The sequence below is a fragment of the Hippopotamus amphibius genome, chromosome 7 (genome assembly GCF_030028045.1).
Source record: "Hippopotamus amphibius kiboko isolate mHipAmp2 chromosome 7, mHipAmp2.hap2, whole genome shotgun sequence".
NCBI classification, from domain to species: Eukaryota; Metazoa; Chordata; class Mammalia; order Artiodactyla; family Hippopotamidae; genus Hippopotamus; species Hippopotamus amphibius.
This window is the reverse complement of record NC_080192.1, coordinates 96,271,601-96,294,155: the sequence shown is the minus strand read 5'-3', so window position 1 is coordinate 96,294,155 and position 22,555 is coordinate 96,271,601. Positions and strand designations below refer to the sequence as shown.

General features: G+C 33.3%; 1 protein-coding gene across 8 annotated transcripts in view; it reads left to right on the top strand.

Annotated features, from left to right (window-relative positions):
* Nucleotides 1-22,555, top strand: part of EHBP1 (EH domain binding protein 1) — a 432,654-nt gene that overhangs the window by 253,675 nt on the left and 156,424 nt on the right. For all 8 annotated transcript variants that reach the window (XM_057743639.1, XM_057743640.1, XM_057743643.1 and 5 more), the window contains exons 8-9: nucleotides 12,924-13,046; nucleotides 16,904-17,144. In XM_057743639.1, the coding sequence (XP_057599622.1) occupies nucleotides 12,924-13,046; nucleotides 16,904-17,144 (364 nt within the window). The remainder of the gene's footprint in view (nucleotides 1-12,923; nucleotides 13,047-16,903; nucleotides 17,145-22,555) is intronic.

The following is a 22,555-nucleotide window of genomic DNA, read 5'->3' as shown; positions in this document are numbered from 1 at the left end:
GCAAGTATTTCTTATAGCTGGTTTGATCAAACCACTAAGATGGTAAGTGGTTAGAACCTCTTTGTATTAATTGGTTAATAAATGTTTATCAACAATCTGGCTGTTATCACCCTTAAGGAAATGATGTTTTACCTTTATTATTGGAGTGAAAATCAGCACTATATACATACTCCTTTCAGCTAATAAATTGCTGTAAATTTCTGGATTGATATCCCTCAACTTCTATCATCTATTCACCTCTTGGTGATTTTTCCAGATTCATTGGGCACTTTGGCACCCATCTCTTGGCTTTGCCTCAGTTACTGCTATTATATGGGGGATTTCCATTGATCACATGGATGACCAATTTAATTTCTTAGTCAAAAACTTCTACGACTTCCTCAATTCCAGTGACCTTCACTTCTACAATACTTCTGTTATAAGGAATTGATCAGACTTGTATGCAAGGATAAATGTTTTATCCTGAGCAAATTTTGTAAATTACAGTTTACCCTTAAACAACAGTGGTTTGAATTGCATAGGTCCACTTCTATGTAGATATTTATCAATAGTAAATACTGCAGTACTGCATGATCTGTGGATGCGAGTACGTAGGAACTGAGGACTTGGAGGAACCATGTATACAGAGAGCCGACTATGAGCTATATGTGGATTTTCCATGGTACAGGGGGTTGATGCGCCTAAACCCTGTTTTATTCAAGGGTCAACTGCATTATTTTCTAATTTATGATTGCCACTTTGATTTCTTATTTAACCCAGGAATGTTTAGGAGAATGTGCTTTGTCATGGGTTATTTCTAGTTTATTTCTAGTTTAATTCAAATAAGATTCTAAAGCCTGTCATATTTCAGTTTTTTTAAATATATGATTAAGATCTTTTTCTTTGTAGTGTAGATATATGATCGGTTTTTGTAAATTTTCCATAAATATCTTTTTACATGTATATTCTGTTTGTTGAATTCAGTGTATAGACCAAACTTTATATTAGACCAAACTTTATATTTATATTATTTAGTCATTTATATTCTTATGCTTTTTGTGTAGTTCAGCAGTGAAAGACAGAGAACTTCAATCCTAAATTAGTTGGTTCATAAAATTTTATCCTCTTATAGCATCATTGTGAATTATTATTTGATCAGTTTGCCCCATTTAATGCCTTTTGCCTTGAATTTTTGCCTGATATTGATATTTGTAATCCATACTTTCTTTGTATTTGGTATATTTATCACTTTATTTTTATCCTATCTGTGTTAAATACTTCTCTTTATAAACAGTATTTGGTTGTATTTCTTGATAACTGATATACTTTATTTCACTTATATTACTTTATACTTTTATTTAGGAATTTTCTTATTATTTTTTTCCATGCACCCCTTATATTTTGCCATTCTTAAATATTCTTTATTTAAGCATTTTTTAATAGAGTAATTTGGAAGTTATACTCTATTTTCATTTTGGAATAGTATTCTCTAAAATAAATAAGCCAGAGGACTAACTGACTGAACCTGTATTTCTCTAACATTAAAAGTGAAACAGAATGTGTTGACTCACCTTGTGTAAGGTGAGAGATTCAATATGGTTCTCTCTTCTCTTTATTTGAATCTCTCCCTCCAACCCCTCCTGGCTATTATTTTTATTTCAATAACATTTTGGGTTTCTTTTTTCAATAATAAATGCTGACATATGCATTGTTTATAATGTCAGCTAAATCATACAATACTTTTTAAAATACCATGTCTTTGCGGTCTTTGAGTTCTTTGTTTTATTTGGCTAGTTGGAGTACTTCAGGAATGTAAGTTGGTGTCCTTCCCTCACCACCTCCAATGACCTTCCTACCTATCCTTCAAATTTTATTTCTTTTGCCACATCCTCTGAGAAGCCTTTCATACCCTCTCCGTCTTAAACTTGATCACTCTATCCTTTGTGCTACTATTGTACCACTTAAAAATGCAGGCATTTTCTTACAGCATGTGTTTTTTATAATTCTAGTGGGATGTGATTTGATCTTTTAATTAGAGAATGTGGTTTGTTCTTTGTATATGGCTTTTGGTTAAAACTAAATCTCAATTAGGCACTAATACCATAAGTAGCAATAAGAAAACCACACATTTTCATAGTCATAGCTGTTTTGAGCAATGTTGTACTGTTTTCATCACAGCAATGAGAAAAAAAAGTTGATAGCAGCATGTCACAAGTTCTTCTCTGCTATTGAAAAGAAAAGAAATGACATTATTTTGAGCAAACTACAGATATAATGAAAGGATTCAATAATAATTAGATTTTATAGCTAAACTATTGTCTTAGTCCATTTGGGCTGCTATAACAAAATATCATAGTAGTTTATAAACAACAAAATTTGTTTCTCACAGCTCTGGAGGCTGGAAGTCTGAGGTCAGGGTGTCAACATAGTTGGGTGAGGGCTGTCTTCTGGGACACAGACCTTTCATTCTATTCCTTACATGGTGAAAGGGGGCAAGAGAGCTCTTTTGGGCCTCTTTTATCAAGGCATTAATCTCATTCATGAGGACTCTGCCCTCATAACCTAATCACCCCCCAAAGGCTCAACCTAATACCATTACATTGGGAATTAGGATTTCAACATATGAATTTTGAGGGACACAAACATTCATACCATAGCAACCCTTATTGCTTAAACATACATATATACCTTAATTTCTAAAATTCGCACTGCAGAAGTAACTTTCTTAGATAGCCTAAAATTCTCTGACCCTGATTGAAGCAATTGTTTTAATGCAATTTGTGATGATCCAGAATTTCTTTGGAATGCTACTGGTTTATGTTATTATTTATGTATGTATTTATCTTCCATATTTTATGAAATTCCTTCAAGGTAGAAACTATGTTCTGATCATTTTTTCATCTCTAGCTTCTAGCACATTGTCTGGAACACATTGAGAATTTAAAATATGTTAATCGAAAGGCCATAAATGAATGAGTGGGCTTCCCTCACCTATTGTAGCCCATCCTGATCACTCTGGCCTGTTATCTTTTTCCATTCATTTTGACCTTTAATCACATACTGTCTTATATAAGATGGGATGGTCCCATTTTACAGAAAGAATGTGATCTGGAGAAGACACATAATTCAGACCTTAAGTAATTCAAGACTAGTTTCCCCAAAGTAATGAATATAAAATGTGTGTTGAGGGAGCATAAGTAAGAGGGACAGTGGGTGATTACATTCATATTCTAAGTTGATAAATCCGCAATCATTGTAACATACTTATGCTCTGATGTTACATTTTTTTCTCAGCATTTTCAATTATATTTGCAGAGGACAATCACTTAATAGCACAGCATGTTATGGCAGTTGCTTGGCTTCCTTAGTTGCATTTTTTAGCACGTGTAAATTCCATTCCAAGGTTAACTTTCAGGAATATTTTTTCAGCATCAGCACTACCAGTCTAAAAATGTTTGAGTAAAATAGTTTTAAGATAATAAAAAAATATTAAAAATTTAACAATAGTAATGTTTGAATAATAGCTGAAGGGTAAACAAAATGAATGTATTTTATAAACATGGTACATATAAAGTATGGTGGGTATTTTTATTTACTAGCTAAAGTGGCAATAACTTAAACACAGCTTATGTTCACTCTTCCTTGCAGCTTTAAAAATTGTTGACATAATTTTTATAGGGGAAGAAATTACTATTTTAAATTTTGCCAATATTAAGTATATCTTTATATTATAATATAAATGCATAAGATGCAATCACATGATAGTAATAAAATTATATGAGTATATTTAGGAGGATATTAAAAAGGAAACAGCATTCAGCAGAGCATTCCTCTTTCACTGGAGTTTTCATGTCAGTGCAGGTGCTATTCTTTGACCTCTACCCATAAATGAAAACTTGGGTACAAGGAGACAAGATCCATATAGTTAGGAGCAGGGATTACCTTGGCTTAGAATCTTCATGCTACACAAGAACTGATATCTTTTGTAAGAGTTTGATAGGTATACTTTCCAGAGTCCCTGTAAGGGACATGCTCAGTTATAAGAGTCTCCACTATCAGAGAAGCTCAAGCTATGGCCTTCCATCAGGTATATAGTTTATTTAGAGTCCTCCCATCCAGATGCAGTTTATAAATCAGAATTTATTTTTGCCATAAGCATGTTGCTTGGTGTTTGTTAATCTTTTTCCTATAGTTGGTAAAGTTAATTCAGGAGAAGGAAGAGAGAGTGACATATTGGCTACCTTCAGGGAACATAATCTTACAGCACAGATGGTAGTAGAGGAGATAACAGTTCATATTTGAGGATATAGAGTTGATTATGGTATGACTCAGCCCTCTGAGATTAAATGTCCTACTTGCTAGGGCTATGAATGGGGATAAATAGGTCTCTTTCCTTAGATTAAAAGGATCCTCAAAATAAACTTGGGGCTCTGGTGAGAAAATACATCCATTAATTTGCTTCTGGTTTTTACCTGAGCATTTATCCTGTGGTACCTAGGAGACTGATGAACAAAATTATAGAATTGCTGTGGACTCTATAAAGTAAAAATAATTAAAATGCCCACCTATTTTGGAGATCTGTGTGAAGGATGAGAATTCCTGGAATACTACATCTATTATTTAGGTTTTAAGGTTGGAAAATAGGGTAGAAGCAGAGAGGTGGGGCATTTCTAGTCCCTTGAGCTAAAAAGTTTGTAAGGTGCAAGCTACCTCTTTCTTAAAGGAGTTTGAGACCCTAGCGTGAGAGACTGAAGAAAGAAGTGTATCTCTTCCCAGAGTTTAAAACTCAAATCTGTCAACTCAGATGATAGTAGAAGTGGCAGAAGATAGAGATTACAAATTTAGCCTACTTTTCTATGTCACTGTTAATCCTTAATGCTGCTTTGTTTGTACTAATGACAACTGAACATTCTCTGGCACCCACTGCAAGACTCTGGAAGAATTCCGTGGATACTGAGAGCCTATCTGACAGGGCTAGGATGGCAGTAAGAGCTCTGGAGGAGAAGTTAGAAGCTCTCCAATATTTATTTAAGGGAGGAGCCAGGAGAGAATTAATATTCTAAGTATCAATATGCATTCTTTAAGGATTTATCCTAGGAATGCAAGGTTGGTTTAACCATATTAACAGAATAAAGGAGAAAAACTATGTAATCATCTCAATAGATGCAGAAAAAAGCATTTGAAAAAATTCAACACTGAGCTTCCTAGCAAAGTTTTAATATAAAGTAATTTCTTCATTTTGATAAATAACATCTATGGTGAGCTATAACTAACATCATATTAAATGATGAAACACTGAACACTTTTCCTCCAAATATTGGGATCCAGGCAAGGATATTTGCTGTCACCACTTTTATTCAATATTATACTTAGCAAGGGCACATGATACAAAATCAATATAGAAAATTTATATTTTTATATACGAACAACAAACATTTGGAAGATGAAATTAGAACAATTTCACTTGCAATGGAGGCTAAAAGTAACATAGACTATTTAGAAGTAAATTTAACAAAAGATATGGGAAAACCTCTACCCTGAAAACTATAATACATTACTGAGGGTAATTAAAGAAAGTCTTAATAAATAGAGATTCTCTGTTCATAGATTAGAGAACTCAATATTGTAAAGATGTTACTTTTTCCCAAATAAATCTATAGATTCAACTCAATGCCATTCATAATCCTAGAAGGCTTTTTAAAAAGTAGAAATTGAAAAGCTGGTCCTAAAATATAATTGGAAATGAAAGGAACTGAATAGCCAGAACAATCTTGAAAAAGAACAGAATTGCTAAAACTCTCTGACATCAAGATTTACCATAAAGCTATAATAATCAAGATAGTATGGTATTGGCATCGGACTGATAGATCAGTGGCACAAAACAGAAAATCCTAAAATAGACCCAAACTTATTTGGTCAATTAATTTTTAACAAAGGTGCAACATAATTCAGTAGAGAAAGGAAAATATTTTCAAGAAGTGATGCTGAAACACCTAGGTGTCCATATGGAAAAAATGAGCCTTAATTCCTACACATATACAAACATTAATTCATGGTAAATCATGGACCTAAGGGTAAAAGCTAAAACTATAAGTGTTCTGAAAAATTAAAAAAAAGACAAAATATTTGTGACCGAGAGTGGGCAGAGGGATCTTACATTACACAAGACACAGAAAGTAATAACCATGAAAGAAAACTTTGATATATTAAACTTCATCAAAATTTAAAACACATGCTTATTGAAATAGACCATTAAGAAAATGTACGGGCAAGTTACACACTAGAAGAAAATATTCATAAAGCATATTTCTGACACAGGCTATATCCAGAATAGATTTTTTTTAATGTCCTACAACTTAATATTAAAAAGACCAACCCTATTTTTTTTTTTTTTTTGCGATGGACAAGGATTTGAACCTGTGGTTCACAAAGAAAGATACATTATTGGCCAGTAGACATATGAAAATGTTCTCAGTGTCACTTGTCAGCAGGGAAAAGCAAATTAAAATCATCATGAACCACAACTCCATACTCACCAGAGTGGTTAAAATTTAGAAGACTGATTATAGTCCAATAAAGAGCTTTAAAAAAAATTTTAAAGACCTGGCAATAAATAGTAAATGTTGGTAGGAATGTGGACCAACTAGATCTCTCATCCATTGTTCATGGAGATTATAATGGTAAGATCATTTAGGGAGTCTTTTATAACACTGAACATATATATACCTACCCTCTGATCCAGCAGTTCCACTCCTTGATTATTTATTCAAAAGAAATGAAAACATATATCCACAAAAAGACTAGTACAAAAATATTCATAATATTTGTATTCATGGTAGCCCCAAACTGGAAGTAGCTCAGGTGTATGTACAACAAAAGAAGGGCTAAACTGTATTATATTTGTGAATGGAATACTATTCAGCCATAAAAATGAGCTATTGATGTATTCAACAACATGGATGTATGTCAACACCATTATGCTGAGTGAAAGAGGATTTATATAAAAGAGTATATACTGTATGATTCCATTTACGTGATGTTCTGGAGGAGGCAAAACTAATCCTGTGTTAAAAACATTAGGAGAGTTATAGCTAGTGGGTTTGGGGATTGACTGAAAAGAGGCATGAGGTTTTTTTTTATTGTGGGTGTATGTGTGATGCAGTGTTCTGCCTCTTATGTCACATGGGTGTATACATTTGTCAGAATTCATTGAACTGTACAGTTTAAGATTTGTACCTTTCATATATGTGCATAGGTGAAATACTAGAAGGTAATGTAAAAGTTATAATAAATATGTTAGATTAGTAAGAAAATGAATGATTTCAAGTTTCTGATTTATTGATCTATTGTGTGGTAGCTAGTCTTCAAAGATTGTCCTCCAATGAAACAGGCCTCCCAATATTCATGCCGTTTTATAATCCCCTCCCTGTCTTCTGGGTTGGCCCTGTAAATTACTTTTAACCATAAAATGCAGTGGGGAAGTGATACTTTGTAACAGCTTTTTTTTAAAATAAATTTTTATTTGTTTATTTATTTATTTTTGGCTGCGTTGGGTCTTCATTACCGCGCATGGCCTTTCTCAAGTTGTGGCGAGCGGGGGCTACTCTTCGTTGCAGTGTGCAGGCTTCTCATTACCAGTGGCTTCTCTTGTTGCAGAGCACGGGCTCTAGCTGTGCGGGCTTCAGTAGTTGTGGCACACAGGCTCAGTAGTTGTGGTGCACAGGCTTACTTGCTCCATGGCATGTGGGATTGTCCCAGACCAGGGATCAAAACCGTGTCCCCTCGTTGGCAGGTGGATTCTTAACCACTGCACCACCAGGGAAGTCTGACACTTTGTAACTTCTAGAGCTCAGTTATAAAATGCCTTGTAAATGGGCCTCTTCTAGTGCATTCTTTGTGGGACACCAGCTGCCATGGAAAAAGTCCAGCTACCCCAAGATTGCAATGCTAAGAGGAACCCCAAACTACCCATATGGGCAGGCTACTTGAGGTGGGGAGGGGAGAGAGAGAAAGAGAGAGAGAGAGAGAGAGATGCCTGACCAGCCCCCAGTTGTTCCAGCCTCTCAGCTGAAACACCCAACATGCAAGTGAGGAAGCCGCTTTGGACCTCCAGCCCAGTTCAAGCTTTGGATGACTTTGTCCCAAGCCACCATCTAACTGCAGTGAACCATTCATCTGAGTCCATCAACCCACAGAACTGTGAGAGATAATAATTTGTTTTAAGCCATCAGATTTTAGGTTGGTAGCTTAAACTATAACATTTCTAGAGATAAATGAAATATAGATGAGATATATACATACACGCACAGTTATATAGACAGATGTAAGATAAACACATAGATTAAAAACACAATTGCTAAAATTTAAAACTAAGGTATAGTATGTGTCTTTCTGCCTTTATAAATATTGTGGCAAGTATTGTGACTTTCATTCAGTTCATCCATTCATTTACAATATGATTTGCAATTCATTTACAGTATGAAAATCACATTATTAAACCTGTTAGTTATGTCCATAAATCAAATATTTATGGGCTCAAGCCGGTGAGAAAAGTGACATCTTTGAGAACTTGATCTCTATCAAGAAGTTTTAATGTTAGTATCTTAAACTGTCTTAAAAATGAGATATACCTGTACTGAATCTTATATACTTTGGAGAGAAGAATGAGGGTGCTGCAAGATTTGCAGGTATGTTCTAGCTCTAGGCAGACCCTCCCACCCCCTGCCCTTTTCACTCCACTACAGACTTTCTTAAAAAGAAAAACCCACCTACTCTTTGTGACACCACTTCCATCCCCCTGTTTTGGTTCAGTGTGATAATCTCTGGTGGTCAATTTCTATCTTCTTTTGCCTTCCTAACAGTAAAGAAGAGTCTCAAATTACTTGACCCCATGCTTCGATTGCCTGCCCCTAATTTAGTTTTCCTTCTTATTCTCACCAATGTGAAGCAAGTCTAGATTGACACACTGTTATAAGAACTAAATGCTACACTATAGGTTTATTGTTCAGTTTGAGTAGTGCTAGGGTAGAAATTATTTTGTGCTGTTACATAGCATTATTAGCATTTTCCAAAGTGTAAATTTTTGGTGAAACGAGGCTTTAATAAGTAGAAAGCATTGTATAAATATGTTGGGCCAGGGAATTTTTTTGGTCAGGGTGGTATATTATTGGGAAAGCATCCCACTTAAAAAAATTCTGGGAATAAATTTGTGTTGTAAATCTTTCTTAAATTTTTAACTTTTGTTTTTCTGATTATACATGTAAAACACATTGACAGCAGGAAATTTGGAAGTAACAGAAAAGTACTTTTTTAAAAGGAGAAATATGTAACAAAATTATATATTTTAAGCTCTGCACCCCCATATGCAAATGCAAGTTGAATTATTTTCATAAGTTTCACAGGCATCTATAGCTTGGTATGGCCAAGCTGAATAGCCCCCACTGCAGTGCTAGAACTAATGTCCACACAGTCACCCAAGACAGAAACTTGGCATGTATCCTAGATTCCTTTCCCCTTCCCCCATGTCAAATTAACCATCAAAGCTTTCTTCTTAATTTATTCTTTAATTAGCAAATATTTATTAAGTGCCTCCCTTCATGGAGGGGTGATGCTGAACTACTCATCTTTTTGCTTTCTATCGTGTTTTTTTCAAGTGCTGCTACCATGTTGCTTCTGGAATGATGTTTCTAAAATATGCATTTGATCTTACAGTGGATTCCTAGAGCTTTCAGAGTAAAGTTCACATTCTTGTTTTTGGTCACTGTAACCTTCATGATAGGACATTTGCCAGCCTCGTCTGATTCCATTCCCCATCCCTGGCATCTTAAACCCCAAACAACTTGCCATTCCTCAAGTATATCATGTTCTCATTTGCCTCCCTTTCATCATTGTGGCATGCCCTCCAATTTCTCCTTTATTTTAATAAAAATAATGATGCCTATTTGTCTTATTTTCACTCAATAAATCGTCCTTGAATAAATCCAGGAGGGGCCTTCCTGACCTCAGACTGAGTTATATGCCTCTCTTCTAGTTTCACATAGCCTGGGATGCACGTTTCAATCGTAACAAGTATCGTTTTTATCATACACTATATATTGCTTTACTTGTCTATCTGCCTCCCAAAAGTATAATAGGTATACTTGAGAAATGTTTGTTACATAGGTAAATGGTATTTCTTTGGAGATTGCTTCTTTTTATGATTTGTATGGAGATTTATTTGCATACCAAATAAAAGGAGCATTACCTTTTCACTTTGTTAATATGAACGAAAATTCTAGAAGCAAAAGTTCTAAGTGTTAAGTAAGGATTTATTTAAGCTGTGGATAAATAGGGAAAGCTAGGATAGGAAGAACAACTTGTCATCAGTGACAAGAATGGAAATAAGAAATTACTGTGGGTTAATTAATGAGGAAATGGTCATTAGTGGTTTTATTTTATTATTTTTTTATCAGTGGTTTTAGATATCACCAAAAGCATGATGAGGAGAAGGAAATATTCTAAGCATTCAGAAAAATTACAGTGTAAATAATTTAGTCATGTAATAGAGTCATCTTGATAGTATTTAAATAAATGCCCACATTGTACCCAAAGGTTTATAATGGAACAATAATAATGTTTTGAAAGTAAGAACCAAGTTTAATATTTCTTCAGTATTCCCTATATTGCTCATTGTATTATAAGGTGTTTGAATAAATGATTTCTATACTCATTGAGATTACATCTAAGAATACTAAATAAATAAAATGTGTAAAGAAAACTGCAAATCTTTGAACATTATTTTAAAATATTTTAACCTAGTAATTGCACATCTGGGAATACAGTGCAAATGATACTAATATACATGATAAAATGTGAATATTAATAATAATAACAGGCTATGTATGAGAATTAACTTATAACATGCAAAGCCCTTTCCACTGCTTAATAAATGTTAACTGTTGTTATTAATATATTTTTTTCATATTTTTGAAGCTAAAAATAAACCATCTGCAAATTTTAAAAAAAAATACAAAACTAGTAATGAATGAAAAAAATCAGTCATGTGCTGGTAATCACATAGTCATTTATTGTCTGTTTCAGTATTAATTTCTATCTTTATCAATGGTAAATTCCATGAGGAGAATACTATGTCTGTTTTTTTCATCCTTATGTTCCAAGCTTGGTACTTGGCTCAGAGTGATAAGTATTTGTTCAACAACAAATGAATAGATGAAGGCAACCTTATTACAACTGTATATTTTATTATTTGGTTCAAATAAAATTTAGAATGTGTACTTAGATTTATAGTATTAAAGAACAGCATTTTAATGCTGAATTTACAACTATTTTCTATTTCTAACAATTTTCTTTGTTTCCCACTGAATGATCTGGATCTATTTGGTTTGTCCTAATGCCTAAGTTATTCCCAGGTTTTAACTTTGGAAACAGCAAGGATTAACTAGAATACTCTAGTAGGTTCTTATTATTTTATTCCAAGCTAATTTTCAACCAATGAATCATAATTTCACATATTCACAGTTGTCCAAAATATGTATGACTCATTTTAAAAAATTCTATTTATGCACAAAATGAATTTTTATTTTAAGATTTTTCTATCTGTTCCTATCTCTTTGTATTCTGTCCCTTATTGGCTAAATTATAAAATATCCTAAAGCAAATACTCAAGAGTTCCATTAAAAGAACAAATTCCTAGAAAGCAGGAGTTGAAAATAGCTGTTGCCTGCTTTTCTTATTTTGTGCTGATTTTTAAAATTCTAGAATATGAACAAGTGCTCATTATGTTCATGATTCATGTAGATATATGCTTAAAACTTTTAGTTTAAATTTAGAATATTACAAAACAAATAGCACATATTTTCTATTGTATCAGATGATATTTCTTATTCTATTTTTAATGCATGCATTTAAAGCCCTATTTACAAATGCAGAATGTGAAAGCCAATGTCAGCCTCTCAGGTTATCATTCTTTGTTTTGTGTTTGTTAATATAGTTGTTATAGTACTAATATAAATTTTAATTTAAAAAAATGTTTTCTATTTTAAAATATGAGTACAGCATAAGTTTCAGTTAAATACATCTGTTATAGTTCATCAAAAATAACATCCTCTGAATGTATTCTCTTAATTAACCAAACATCCCCTCTCTTTGTCTTTTTGAGTAACAGCATGCTTCTATGGCTTTTTAATTAAATGACCTTACCTTACATTTGTCTCGACTGGCTTCTGTTTACAGAAATTGTAAACCAATTGAATGCTCTGAGCAGCTTAGATGAAGATCAAGATGACTGCATAAAGCAAGCAAATATGCCTTCAGCTAAATCAGCCAGTTCCTCTGAAGGTCTAAGAGCTTTCTTCCTTTCTTTCTGCTTCCGATTGCCTGTATTTACTGTGACCTGCTACCTCTTGACTTCTGTCTGTACTTAGCTGTCAGTTTTGTCATTGTGCTTTTCCTCTAATAAATTTTCTTTGGTAATTTGTAGTGCACCAACAGGCAACAACATAACAACTTATCTTTAGAAAAGCCTATATCAGGATCCTTGATAGGCAGTGATTTTAAAACATCTTATAATAATTGGTCGTATAACGTGACAATATTTCTTTAGTTAGCTTACAATATAAAATCAATTTGAATTATTCATATTTAAGAGTGAAGGCTGTTTTTTTCTCAAAATCTATGTTAGTACTTTTTTATTGGATCAAACTAGATTGAGATGAAAGTTTCTCTAGTTCATTATCTGATATTTTCAAATTCATGTGTTTGTTTTATTTGAATATGTTGGTATGCTACAAAATACTTGAATGGCATTCTGTCATTGGTAAAATGCTATATCTTATTATTTGCAGGTATTATTAGTATGAATTTTTACAGTTTGAGACATTTCATGAATGAATGATAATTATGCTTAACTGTAACCACAGTGAACTGACACATATGTTTATTTTCAGAGCTTATCAACAAACTTAACTTTTTGGATGAAGCAGAAAAGGACTTGGCCACTGTGAATTTAAATCCATTTGGTGATCCTGATGTAGCAGAATTAAACCCATTTGGAGATCCTGACTCAGAAGGTAGCAAGTTTTTTTCTTTACCTTTATAGTCTTTTTTTAAAAATTTATTTATTTATTTATTTATTTATTGGCTGTGTTGGGTCTTTGTTGCTGCACACAGGCTTTCTCTAGTTGTGGTGAGTGGGGGCTACTACTCTTTGTTGTGGTGCGCAGGCTCCTCATTGCCGTGGCTTCTCTTGTTGTGGGCACAGACTCTAAGTGTGTGGGCTTCACTAATTGCGACACACGGGCTCAATAGTTGTGGCTCACGGGCTCTAAAGCGCAGGCTCAATAGTTGTGGCACATGGGCTTAGTTGCTCTGCGGCATGTGGACTCTTCCTGGAGCAGAGATCAAACCTGTGTCCCCTGCACTGGCAGGCGGATTCTTAACCACTGCGCCACCTAGGAAGCCCACTTTTATAGTCTTTATATATAGTCAAGTTCTCTTGAACTGTAAGGACAGGAAGAGATTTTTTTTAAGACTTGTAAATTTTGTTTATAATGACAATAATATTTATTCAGTACCACTTGCAGTTGATCAGCAATTCTGGGTAGCTTCCATTGAGTTGTGAAAGCCTTACATAGACATTTACTCGGAGATTACTTTTTAATTCTTTGTTAGTTTGGTCAAATAGTAAAGCTCTAATGTTAGACATAACAGCATTTTATCTAGCTGGCATGCAGTAAAGTCTCATTAGTTTGGCCTACCAATCAAGGTCAGGTTGTGGGACATACCCATATTAGGGTGGTGGAGATGGCCTCTCTCTATATACAGCTTATCCGTCCTCACACCTCATTCTGATGAGCCCCTCCACCCCCAGCTCCCTGTCTCTGGCTAAGAATTACTCTTAGTAACGAAAGTAAATTGTTCATGTGAATGTTACAGAGCAGAAAGAAGACTGAGAACCACTCCTGTCATATATACAACATGTAAGAAATAAAACTATTTTTTTCATGAGTCATTTTCTTATCAAGTAGTTTCAAACTATTAAAGCTTAGAAAAGAGCTGTTGAAGAAGTAAGACCTCTGTTTAATTAAACTCTGTTTGCTCAAAGAAAATGCAAGAATCATTAACTCCTGTTTACATCTTTTAGACTGCTCTTATGAAATCTTCATGAGCTTTAAAGAATTTTGCTACTACTTGTCATGGTGAAAATGAGCTTTCAACTTAAGGATTCACTCTATTCAAGTAATATCATTTCATAATCCACTTCTTCTCCTTCCTTTACTTTCTCCCTTCTTACCAAATTCTAAATTAGTAAGTTTAGATTAATGAGATTTTATTTTGTTTGTGACCTATGTTATATAAACATATTTTAAATCTTAACGGTTACAATACATTTTAGAAGTAATCTGGTTCAACTGCCTCTTTTCATAGATTAGGGAGCTGAGGCCCAGAGAAATTAAGTGATTTGAACAAGAACTTTAGATAAATGGAGGTGGAGTTGGAGCTAAGATTGCTAATCAAGTGTCTTCTTTTGACCACAAAGCTTCTCGATTGCATACTAAATGCATCTGAGTACACCGAGTTAAAAAAAAATCACCAAAATATTTTGAGATATGAGTATTTGAGCTTTTCATTTCAAAATCAAATAAGTAATTTTAAAAAATATATGTGTGTCTGTTTTCTGAGGTATAGAAAGGAGTAGCAGATAATGTATATATTGTATTTCTATTTCGGAGAGGTTAAGAGAGGTTAGCCAACCTGCTTCAGAATCTTTAATCACACCTATAGAGCTAAGAAAAAACTTGACAACCAGTATTCTCTTTAAATATACACTTCTTGGGGACTTTAGAATAAGTATTTTCTATTAGAAGAACACTTATTTTTCTAGAAATAATTTATTAATTTTTATTGATTTAAAAACATGCATCCTCAAGTAACAAAAGTAGTTAGGAAAGAAAAAAATGTGTTGCAGTTGTTTAGATGGGCTTTTTGCTCTGTTTTTGTCATTGTTTGCTTTTACAATTTCAGTTCTTAGATTCATGACATTCTGTGCTTCAGTGACCCATTTAGAAAGTTATTAAATGTATTTGTTAGCTTTTATATGAAATAATCTCATCTTAAACTCTCCTTTGTTGCTATTCTATCATCTTCAAATTTTGTTCTATAGTTAGAATACTTTCTTGCTTTTGGTTTTGTAACTGATGAACTTGCTTGGATTAATTTTTGTAATTCGCTACCTGAAAGTAAAAATAAAAATCTTATTTCCATTGACAGGTTTTGTCAATTTCTTAAGCATTTGAGACTTGATATTTGTTAATAAAAAAGTTGAATAGGTAAAAACTGTGCAGTCTCTTCTACAGAGAAAAGATAATGCTTTATTTAGATTGTTATAAAGATTACAGTGGTGTTTGAATATTATCCTGGTCTTACAAAAGATACAGTTACTGAGTGTCTTCTCTAGCATAGGCTGTATTTAAATTCATTTCAGCATTGATTTATTATGAGTTATGAATTCTCTTTCATACTTTATAATTGCTTCACCTCTGTTTACAGAATTCAAATTTACAGAATTTTTTTAATTTATTTTTTCAATATAAAGACAAAATAAGTTTTCTGGGCTAATGTCTAAAGTATAAGTAGTTTGACTCTAAAATATAAAAATCATAAGTACGTCAATCAAGAGATTTTTATAATAATTGGGTTAAATTGTTTGAAATGTCACTTACGAAGCAATTATTTTTCTTGAAGGTTTAAAAACCAATTTTCTGCCTTTTTCTCTTAGAATATTTTGTTAGAGTTGCATGGCCTAATTGAAATTATTTTTGAACTGTTCTATGATTATCACCTTTCTGAAACTTTTTTCCAATTTGGGGAAATATACCAGTAAAATACAAATTTTAAACAGTTGGGTTTTTTGGTTTTTTGTTTTTTTTTGGCCACGCTACGTGGCTTACAGGATCTTAGTTCCCTAACCAGAGATTGAAGCCAGGCCCATGGCAGTGAAAGCACAGAGTCTTAACCACTGGACCACCATGGAACTATCACTCGTTTTGTTTTAAAATATTAATAAACATAAAAGTAAAAGAAAAAGGCTGGTTCTAAGTACTCCATAAATATTATTGGAAGACATGATACTATTGTAGTGCTTTTTGTGCTGTAAAGTCAGAGTTTTATTTTTAAGAGTACCTTTGTTTTCAAATTGAAATTTGAAATAGTAAAATTTAGAATTTCGTGTAACATATCTATCTGCTTCTCAGTATGATTTTAATGTAGCTCTTTTGACTTCAGAATTCTTGTTATTCCCTACCTTATTAAATAAAGTATTGATTGAATATTAATTATGTTGAAAAAGCCCATGAAAAGCTCCAAAGATTTAAGGACTTGTAGCGTACGGAAACCTGCTCTTTGAAGACTTTATAAAAACAAATTCAGTGATATATGGTGTATTTTTCATATATCCAGAATGAATTTTCATATTCCTAAGTGGTCTCTGCTTGTGTTACTACCAAGGACCATTCCAAAATTTAATCCATGTTATGTTCTTTTAAAAACAGAAATTTATTATATATCAGTTTGAGATGGCAAGCTAGTGTAGTGAAATAAAATAAGCAATAATAGAATATTGTACCTCTAAGAAGGTTAAAATTTCCAAAGTTGACATACCATAATGCCAACATTAGTAGAGATTCCAAGGGCATTAACAATTGAAAGATGCTATTTTGAAGAGCGCCATTCCTGGAGAAGTAGATGAAGATCTTAGATATCATATCTTCTGAACTTAGCCCATCTAAAACATATTATTAATCTGCACTCTTTCAACTCCATAGAGTTTACTGATTCAAGACTGAGTATTTTTGAAAATACTAAATATATAAGAAAATATCAGATAGTATTCATTTGATTTAATTCATCTTTTGCTATTGTTTTATAGAACAAATCACTGAAGCAATTTCACCTAAAAAACCAGAAGAACCCTTTTATAATAACAGCTATAATCCCTTTAAAGAGGTACAGACTCCACAGTATTTGAACCCATTTGATGAGCCAGAAACCTTTGTAACTATAAAGGATTCTCCTCCCCAGTCTACAAAAAGAAAAAATATAAGACCGGTGGACATGAGCAAATATCTCTATGCTGATAGTTCTAAAGCTGAAGAAGAGGAGTTGGATGAGTAAGTACATTTCATTTTGCTCTCATCGTATTTTAACTAAAGAAATCTTCCTATAATATACCTTTAGATGGGTAAAAAGAGGTCTGTCCCTATGTTAATATATAGTTTACAGGTTAGTAGCTATCTCATCCCCCATCTGAATTTTTATAATCTTGACCCTCATTCTCCCACCTTTTTCCATAAGTGCACCCTAAACTAACAAATGAAGGAAATAATGTTCCTGGAATCTCTGGTTAGAATTCCAATTGTGTCTTCCCACAGCAATCGTGTTATAAATGGTGCTTAGGTACTTTTAATCGATTACTGAAGGCATTACACTTCAGTTATGTTATGGGTCTATTGTGGGAACCAAATAATCATTTATAATATTGATTTGATGAGAAGATTTATTCAAATGCCAATGAGATCATGACATTTATAAATTAGGAATTATCTGCATTTGAGTTATTATTCTTACCTAAATGAGATGTTTATCGACCACAAACTTAGTATATAAATAGTCAGTGTGATTAGGGTTCTATTTTACTCAAATCTAGATTGGGGATGGGGGAAGATATGTTTACATTATATTCTGGAGTTGTACACTGCCACCCACGTAGCTGCAGACTGTGGCCCTGAGTATGTTTAAAAAGCAACCGTAAAACTTCCAGCCATGATGGAGTAGCATATATATAGATATAGCATAGATATATCTTCTTGTCTTACATAACTTAAAAAGTTAATAAAATGTATGAAGCAACGGTTTTCAGACATTGGACACAAATAGCACAGGATCCCTGAGAGAAAAGAAACAAAAAACGTGAGCCCAACAATTGTCCAAGCTTTATTTATGGGAGAGAATTTCCAACTGCAATTAAGGGAGAGAGAACCCAAACACCCCAGAATCTCCCTGCGCTGAGGAGGCAGTTTGGACTTTGGAGGTATTGAGGTGGCTAGAACTTGTGGACAGAGTATCAGAGGTGAGAAAGCTACTCGTAAAGAGCTTCAGAGATCTGTAGAAAGTTTTTCTTGAGTCTTTAGCTGAGTGCTGATCAGAGTACGCATATGAGGAAGTTACTGAGGACAAAGAATTAGACAGAACAGTCCCTGGAGTTCACCCAGGATCAAGAATAATTTGGGTTTCTGCCAGCCAGAAAGGAAAGACTTCCTAACACATGGGACATCGAGTTCAGTCCTCAGAAGGGTATTGTCAAAGTAGTGGGGGGAGATTAGCCCTAGACTAAAGGCTGTTCTGGGCCTTCCCAACAAAGATTAAAGCAAAGCTTGAAAGAATCAAAATGATTCCATGTAACTACATCCCACACAAAGCCCCAAAATATTAAAAGGAATACGAAAGAATGCAGCATCCAAAACATAAAATTCACAATGTCTGACAGCCAGTCAAAAATTTATCAGGCATGTAAAGAAGCCGGAAGATCTGATTAATAATGAGGAGGAAACTCAGTCCATAAATATGGATGCAGAAATGGTACAGATAATGGAATTAAAGACAAGTGTAGTAATTTAACTATTATATAAATATACTCCAGATATTCAAGAAGGTGGAAGAAAGCATGAGCATGGAAGACAAAAAATAAATCCAAATTCAGTTTATAAAGATGAAATATACAAAATCTTATGAAAAATACACTGGATGGGATTAACCCCATGTTAGATACCACAGAAGGAAGTATTAGTGAACGTAAAGACTTAGCAATAGAAACTCTCCAGATTAAAACATAAAGGGGAAAAAAGAGAAAAAAATGAATAGAGGATCAGTGGGACAACTTCAAGCAGCCTAATATAAGTGTAACTGGAGTTCCAAAAGGAGAAGAAGGAAGATGAGGGGAACAGAAGAAATATTTGAGGAAATAATGGCCAAAAGTTTTAGAAATTAAAAAAATGTATAAAGCTACAGGTCTAAGAAGCTGAATGAACCTCAAGATGAACCATAAGAATGATGAAGGAAACTACAGCTAGTCTTCTCAATAAAAACAATTCGAGTCAGAAGATAGTGGGATGATATATAAATACTAAAAGAAAAAACCTGTCAACACAAATTTTTATTTCCCAAAAAAAACAAAACAAAAAAAAGTCAAAATAATGGACGTTTCCAGACATGCAAAAGCTGAGACAATTCGTCATTATCAGACTTGCTTTGCAAAAAATGTTACAGAGTCCTTCACGCAGGAGAAAAATGACACTACTTGGAAATTTGGATCTGCGGAAAGGAATGAAGAGCACAGCAAATGGCAAATAAATAGTATATATAAAATACATGTCTTCTTTAAAAAATCTCTTTAAAAGATAATTGACTTTAAAGTTTAAATAATAATATATTCTGGGTTTTAAAACAGAGGTAGAAATAAAACATGACAGTAGTCACACAAAGGCTGAGCATAGGGAAATGGAAGAATACTGTTTTAAGCTTCTTATACATGTTATTTGAAGATATACAGTATTATGTTTTTTCACAGATGACATAATCGTTTATGCAGAAAATCATAAGGAATCTCTAAAAAGTCTACTAGAGCTAAAAAGTAAATTTAGCAAGGTTACAGAATACAAGATCAATATACAAATTCAGATATATTTCTCAATAGTGACAATTAACAATTAGATATAGAAAATTCTAAAATGCCATTTACAAAAGCACCCCAAACAAACAAACAAACCAAAACTCAGGGATAAATTTGAACAAAGATGAGCAATGCAATAACTGTATGCTGAAAACAGCAAAAGATTGCTGAAAGAAATCAATGGAAAGAACTATTATGGCCATGGATTCAAATTGATCTATAGATTCATTGCTATCCCAATCAAAATTTTTGTGTATTTTTTTGGTAGTAATTGATAAAGCAATTTTAAAACGTATATAGAAAAATGATGGACCTAGAATAGCCAAAACAATTTTGAAAAAGAACAAATTTGGAGGACTTACAAGTTCCAGCTTCAAGACTCATTCACCAAGACATTGTGGTATTGGCTTAAAAGTAAACAGATAGTTAAATGAAAGAAAATGTGAAAATCTAGAAATAGATCCACACATATATTGCCAATTGATTTTTGACAAAAGTAGCACAGGAAGTCAGGCAAGGATAATCTTTACAATGAATGGTGCTAGAACAATTAAAGGTCTATATCCCCCCACCCCTCCAGAAAAGAAGAACTATAGTCCTTACCTCACAACAGATACAAAGTTTAACTAAAAATAGGTCATAAACCTAAAAGTGAAAACTAAAATACTGGAACTTTTAGAAGAAAACATAGGAGAAAAATCTTAGTGAACTTGGGTTAGGCAAAAATTTCTTAAAGAAAATGCAAAAAACAGAGTCAAAGGGGAAAAAACATAATTTGGACTTCTTCAAAATTAAACCTTTTTGTCTTTAAAAAACACTTAATGAAAATGAAAAGGTATGCCACAGTTTGGCCAAAATTCTTTGCAAAACACCTATCTGGCAAGACTTCTATCAAGAATATGTAAAGAACTCTTAATAGTAAGACAAACTATCTTTTTTAAAGAGGGAAAAGATTTGAACAGGCATTTCACAAAGAAGATATAAGAATGGCCAATGTGTATACAAAAAGGTGCTCAACATCTTAGTCATCAAGGAAATGCAAATTAAAACCATAATTAAGATATTACTATATACCCACTTGAATTGCTAAAACTTAAAAGGTTTACTATACCAAATACTGTCAGGGACATGGAGCCACTGGTACTCCAGAACTTTCAAAGTTCTAAATGGTGAACTATTTCAGAAAATAATTTGGCAGTTTCTTAAAAAGTTAAACATATACCTCTCAACCTAGCCATTCTAATTCTATGTATTTACCCAAGAGAAATCAAAGCATATGTCCACAAAAAGATTTGTATGTGAATTTTTTAACAGCTTTATTTATTATAATAGCAAGATATGGGAATAACCCCAGTGTCCATCAATAGGCAAATAGATAAGCAAATTGTGGTATATCCGTACAGTAGAATACTACTCAGTATTAAAGAACAAACTATGGCTACGTATAACTACGTGGATCAATCTAAAAGTTATTATGCTGAGTGAAAGAAGCCAGACCAAAAAGAGTATATACTGAATGATATCCTTTATTTGACTCTAGAAAATACAATCTGTATCAAGAGAAAGCAGATCCACAGTTGCCTAAGATTGGAGGTGGAGGGAGGGATGGATTAAAAGGGATACAAGGAAACTTTTGGAGAACTGGAAAAGTTTGCAGTCTTGATCGAGCTGATGGTTTCACATACATATGTAAAAAACTTGTATACATATGTAAAAAACTCATCAAGTTATACTTTTTAAATGTGCCATTTACTGTATATCAATAATTCCTAAATAAAGCTGTTAAAAAAAAAACAGTAATATTTAACTTTATTAACAGAAATACTGTGTCACATGAGTGATTCCCAGCCTGAAATTCTTGGGCTTTTAGGTCTGTTGAATGAAAATAATTTGATGTGGAACTAGGGAGATCTATAGAATATTTAACATTTTTTTAAAGCTAAATACTAATTATATGTTTACTTACAGTGAGGCTATATGGGCATTTGCTGTCCTTGGGAATACTGAATTTTATCATATTAACATTATTTAGATCTTGGGGAAAATAGTTATTTCTTTAAAAATGCATGTCGTAGGAGAATCTTTCAAAATATGGGATATATAGGTTGAGAGGGGAATAATAAAAAGGCTCCTTTGATGTGTGAAAGTTGGGAGCAGTTGCTTTGTGTGAAGGGAGAAATGTCCTCCCTCTGCTGTGCATTGGTTGGTCAGCTCCCATTTTGACCAGTATTTTAGTTCTAGATGCTGTACTTTACAAGGGGCATTGATGATTCAGAGTGTTAACAGTAGAGACACAGAGTCATTAAAATGTCCAGAAACCACATCAAATGAGTAGTGATTGAGGGCATAGGGACTATTTGACTTAGAAAAAAGACAGTTTAAGGGAACTATGATAACCAAGTTCAAATATTTGAAAGACTTGTTTGAAAGAATGAGGTAGTTCACTTGTTTTCTGCTGCTCTGGAACTGCATTTCTCAGCCTTTCCTCATTTTACCACACATGGCTAATGACTCTTACATGTGCTACATGCTTCCATGGGCATGGCTAGGTTTTATTAAAACCTAAAAAAGTTCTGACTTCCTATAAGTATGGGACTTACATCATAATAATCATCTGATTCCAAACCCAGGTTGAGATCTCAATACTAATTAATAACTATACAGGGGTTGAAAAAGTTGGCTCTACTCTTGCTAAAGTTGTTATATTTGTTTTCTTTGAAATAACTAATGTGTGATCCAAATAAAATTTTTCATGGGTGGTGTAGGTGCTGAGTAATAGCCACACACCTAGAGTATTTGAATGTAAATGCAAACTTTAAATACAAGCATTCATTCATTCCAAGATACATGAGT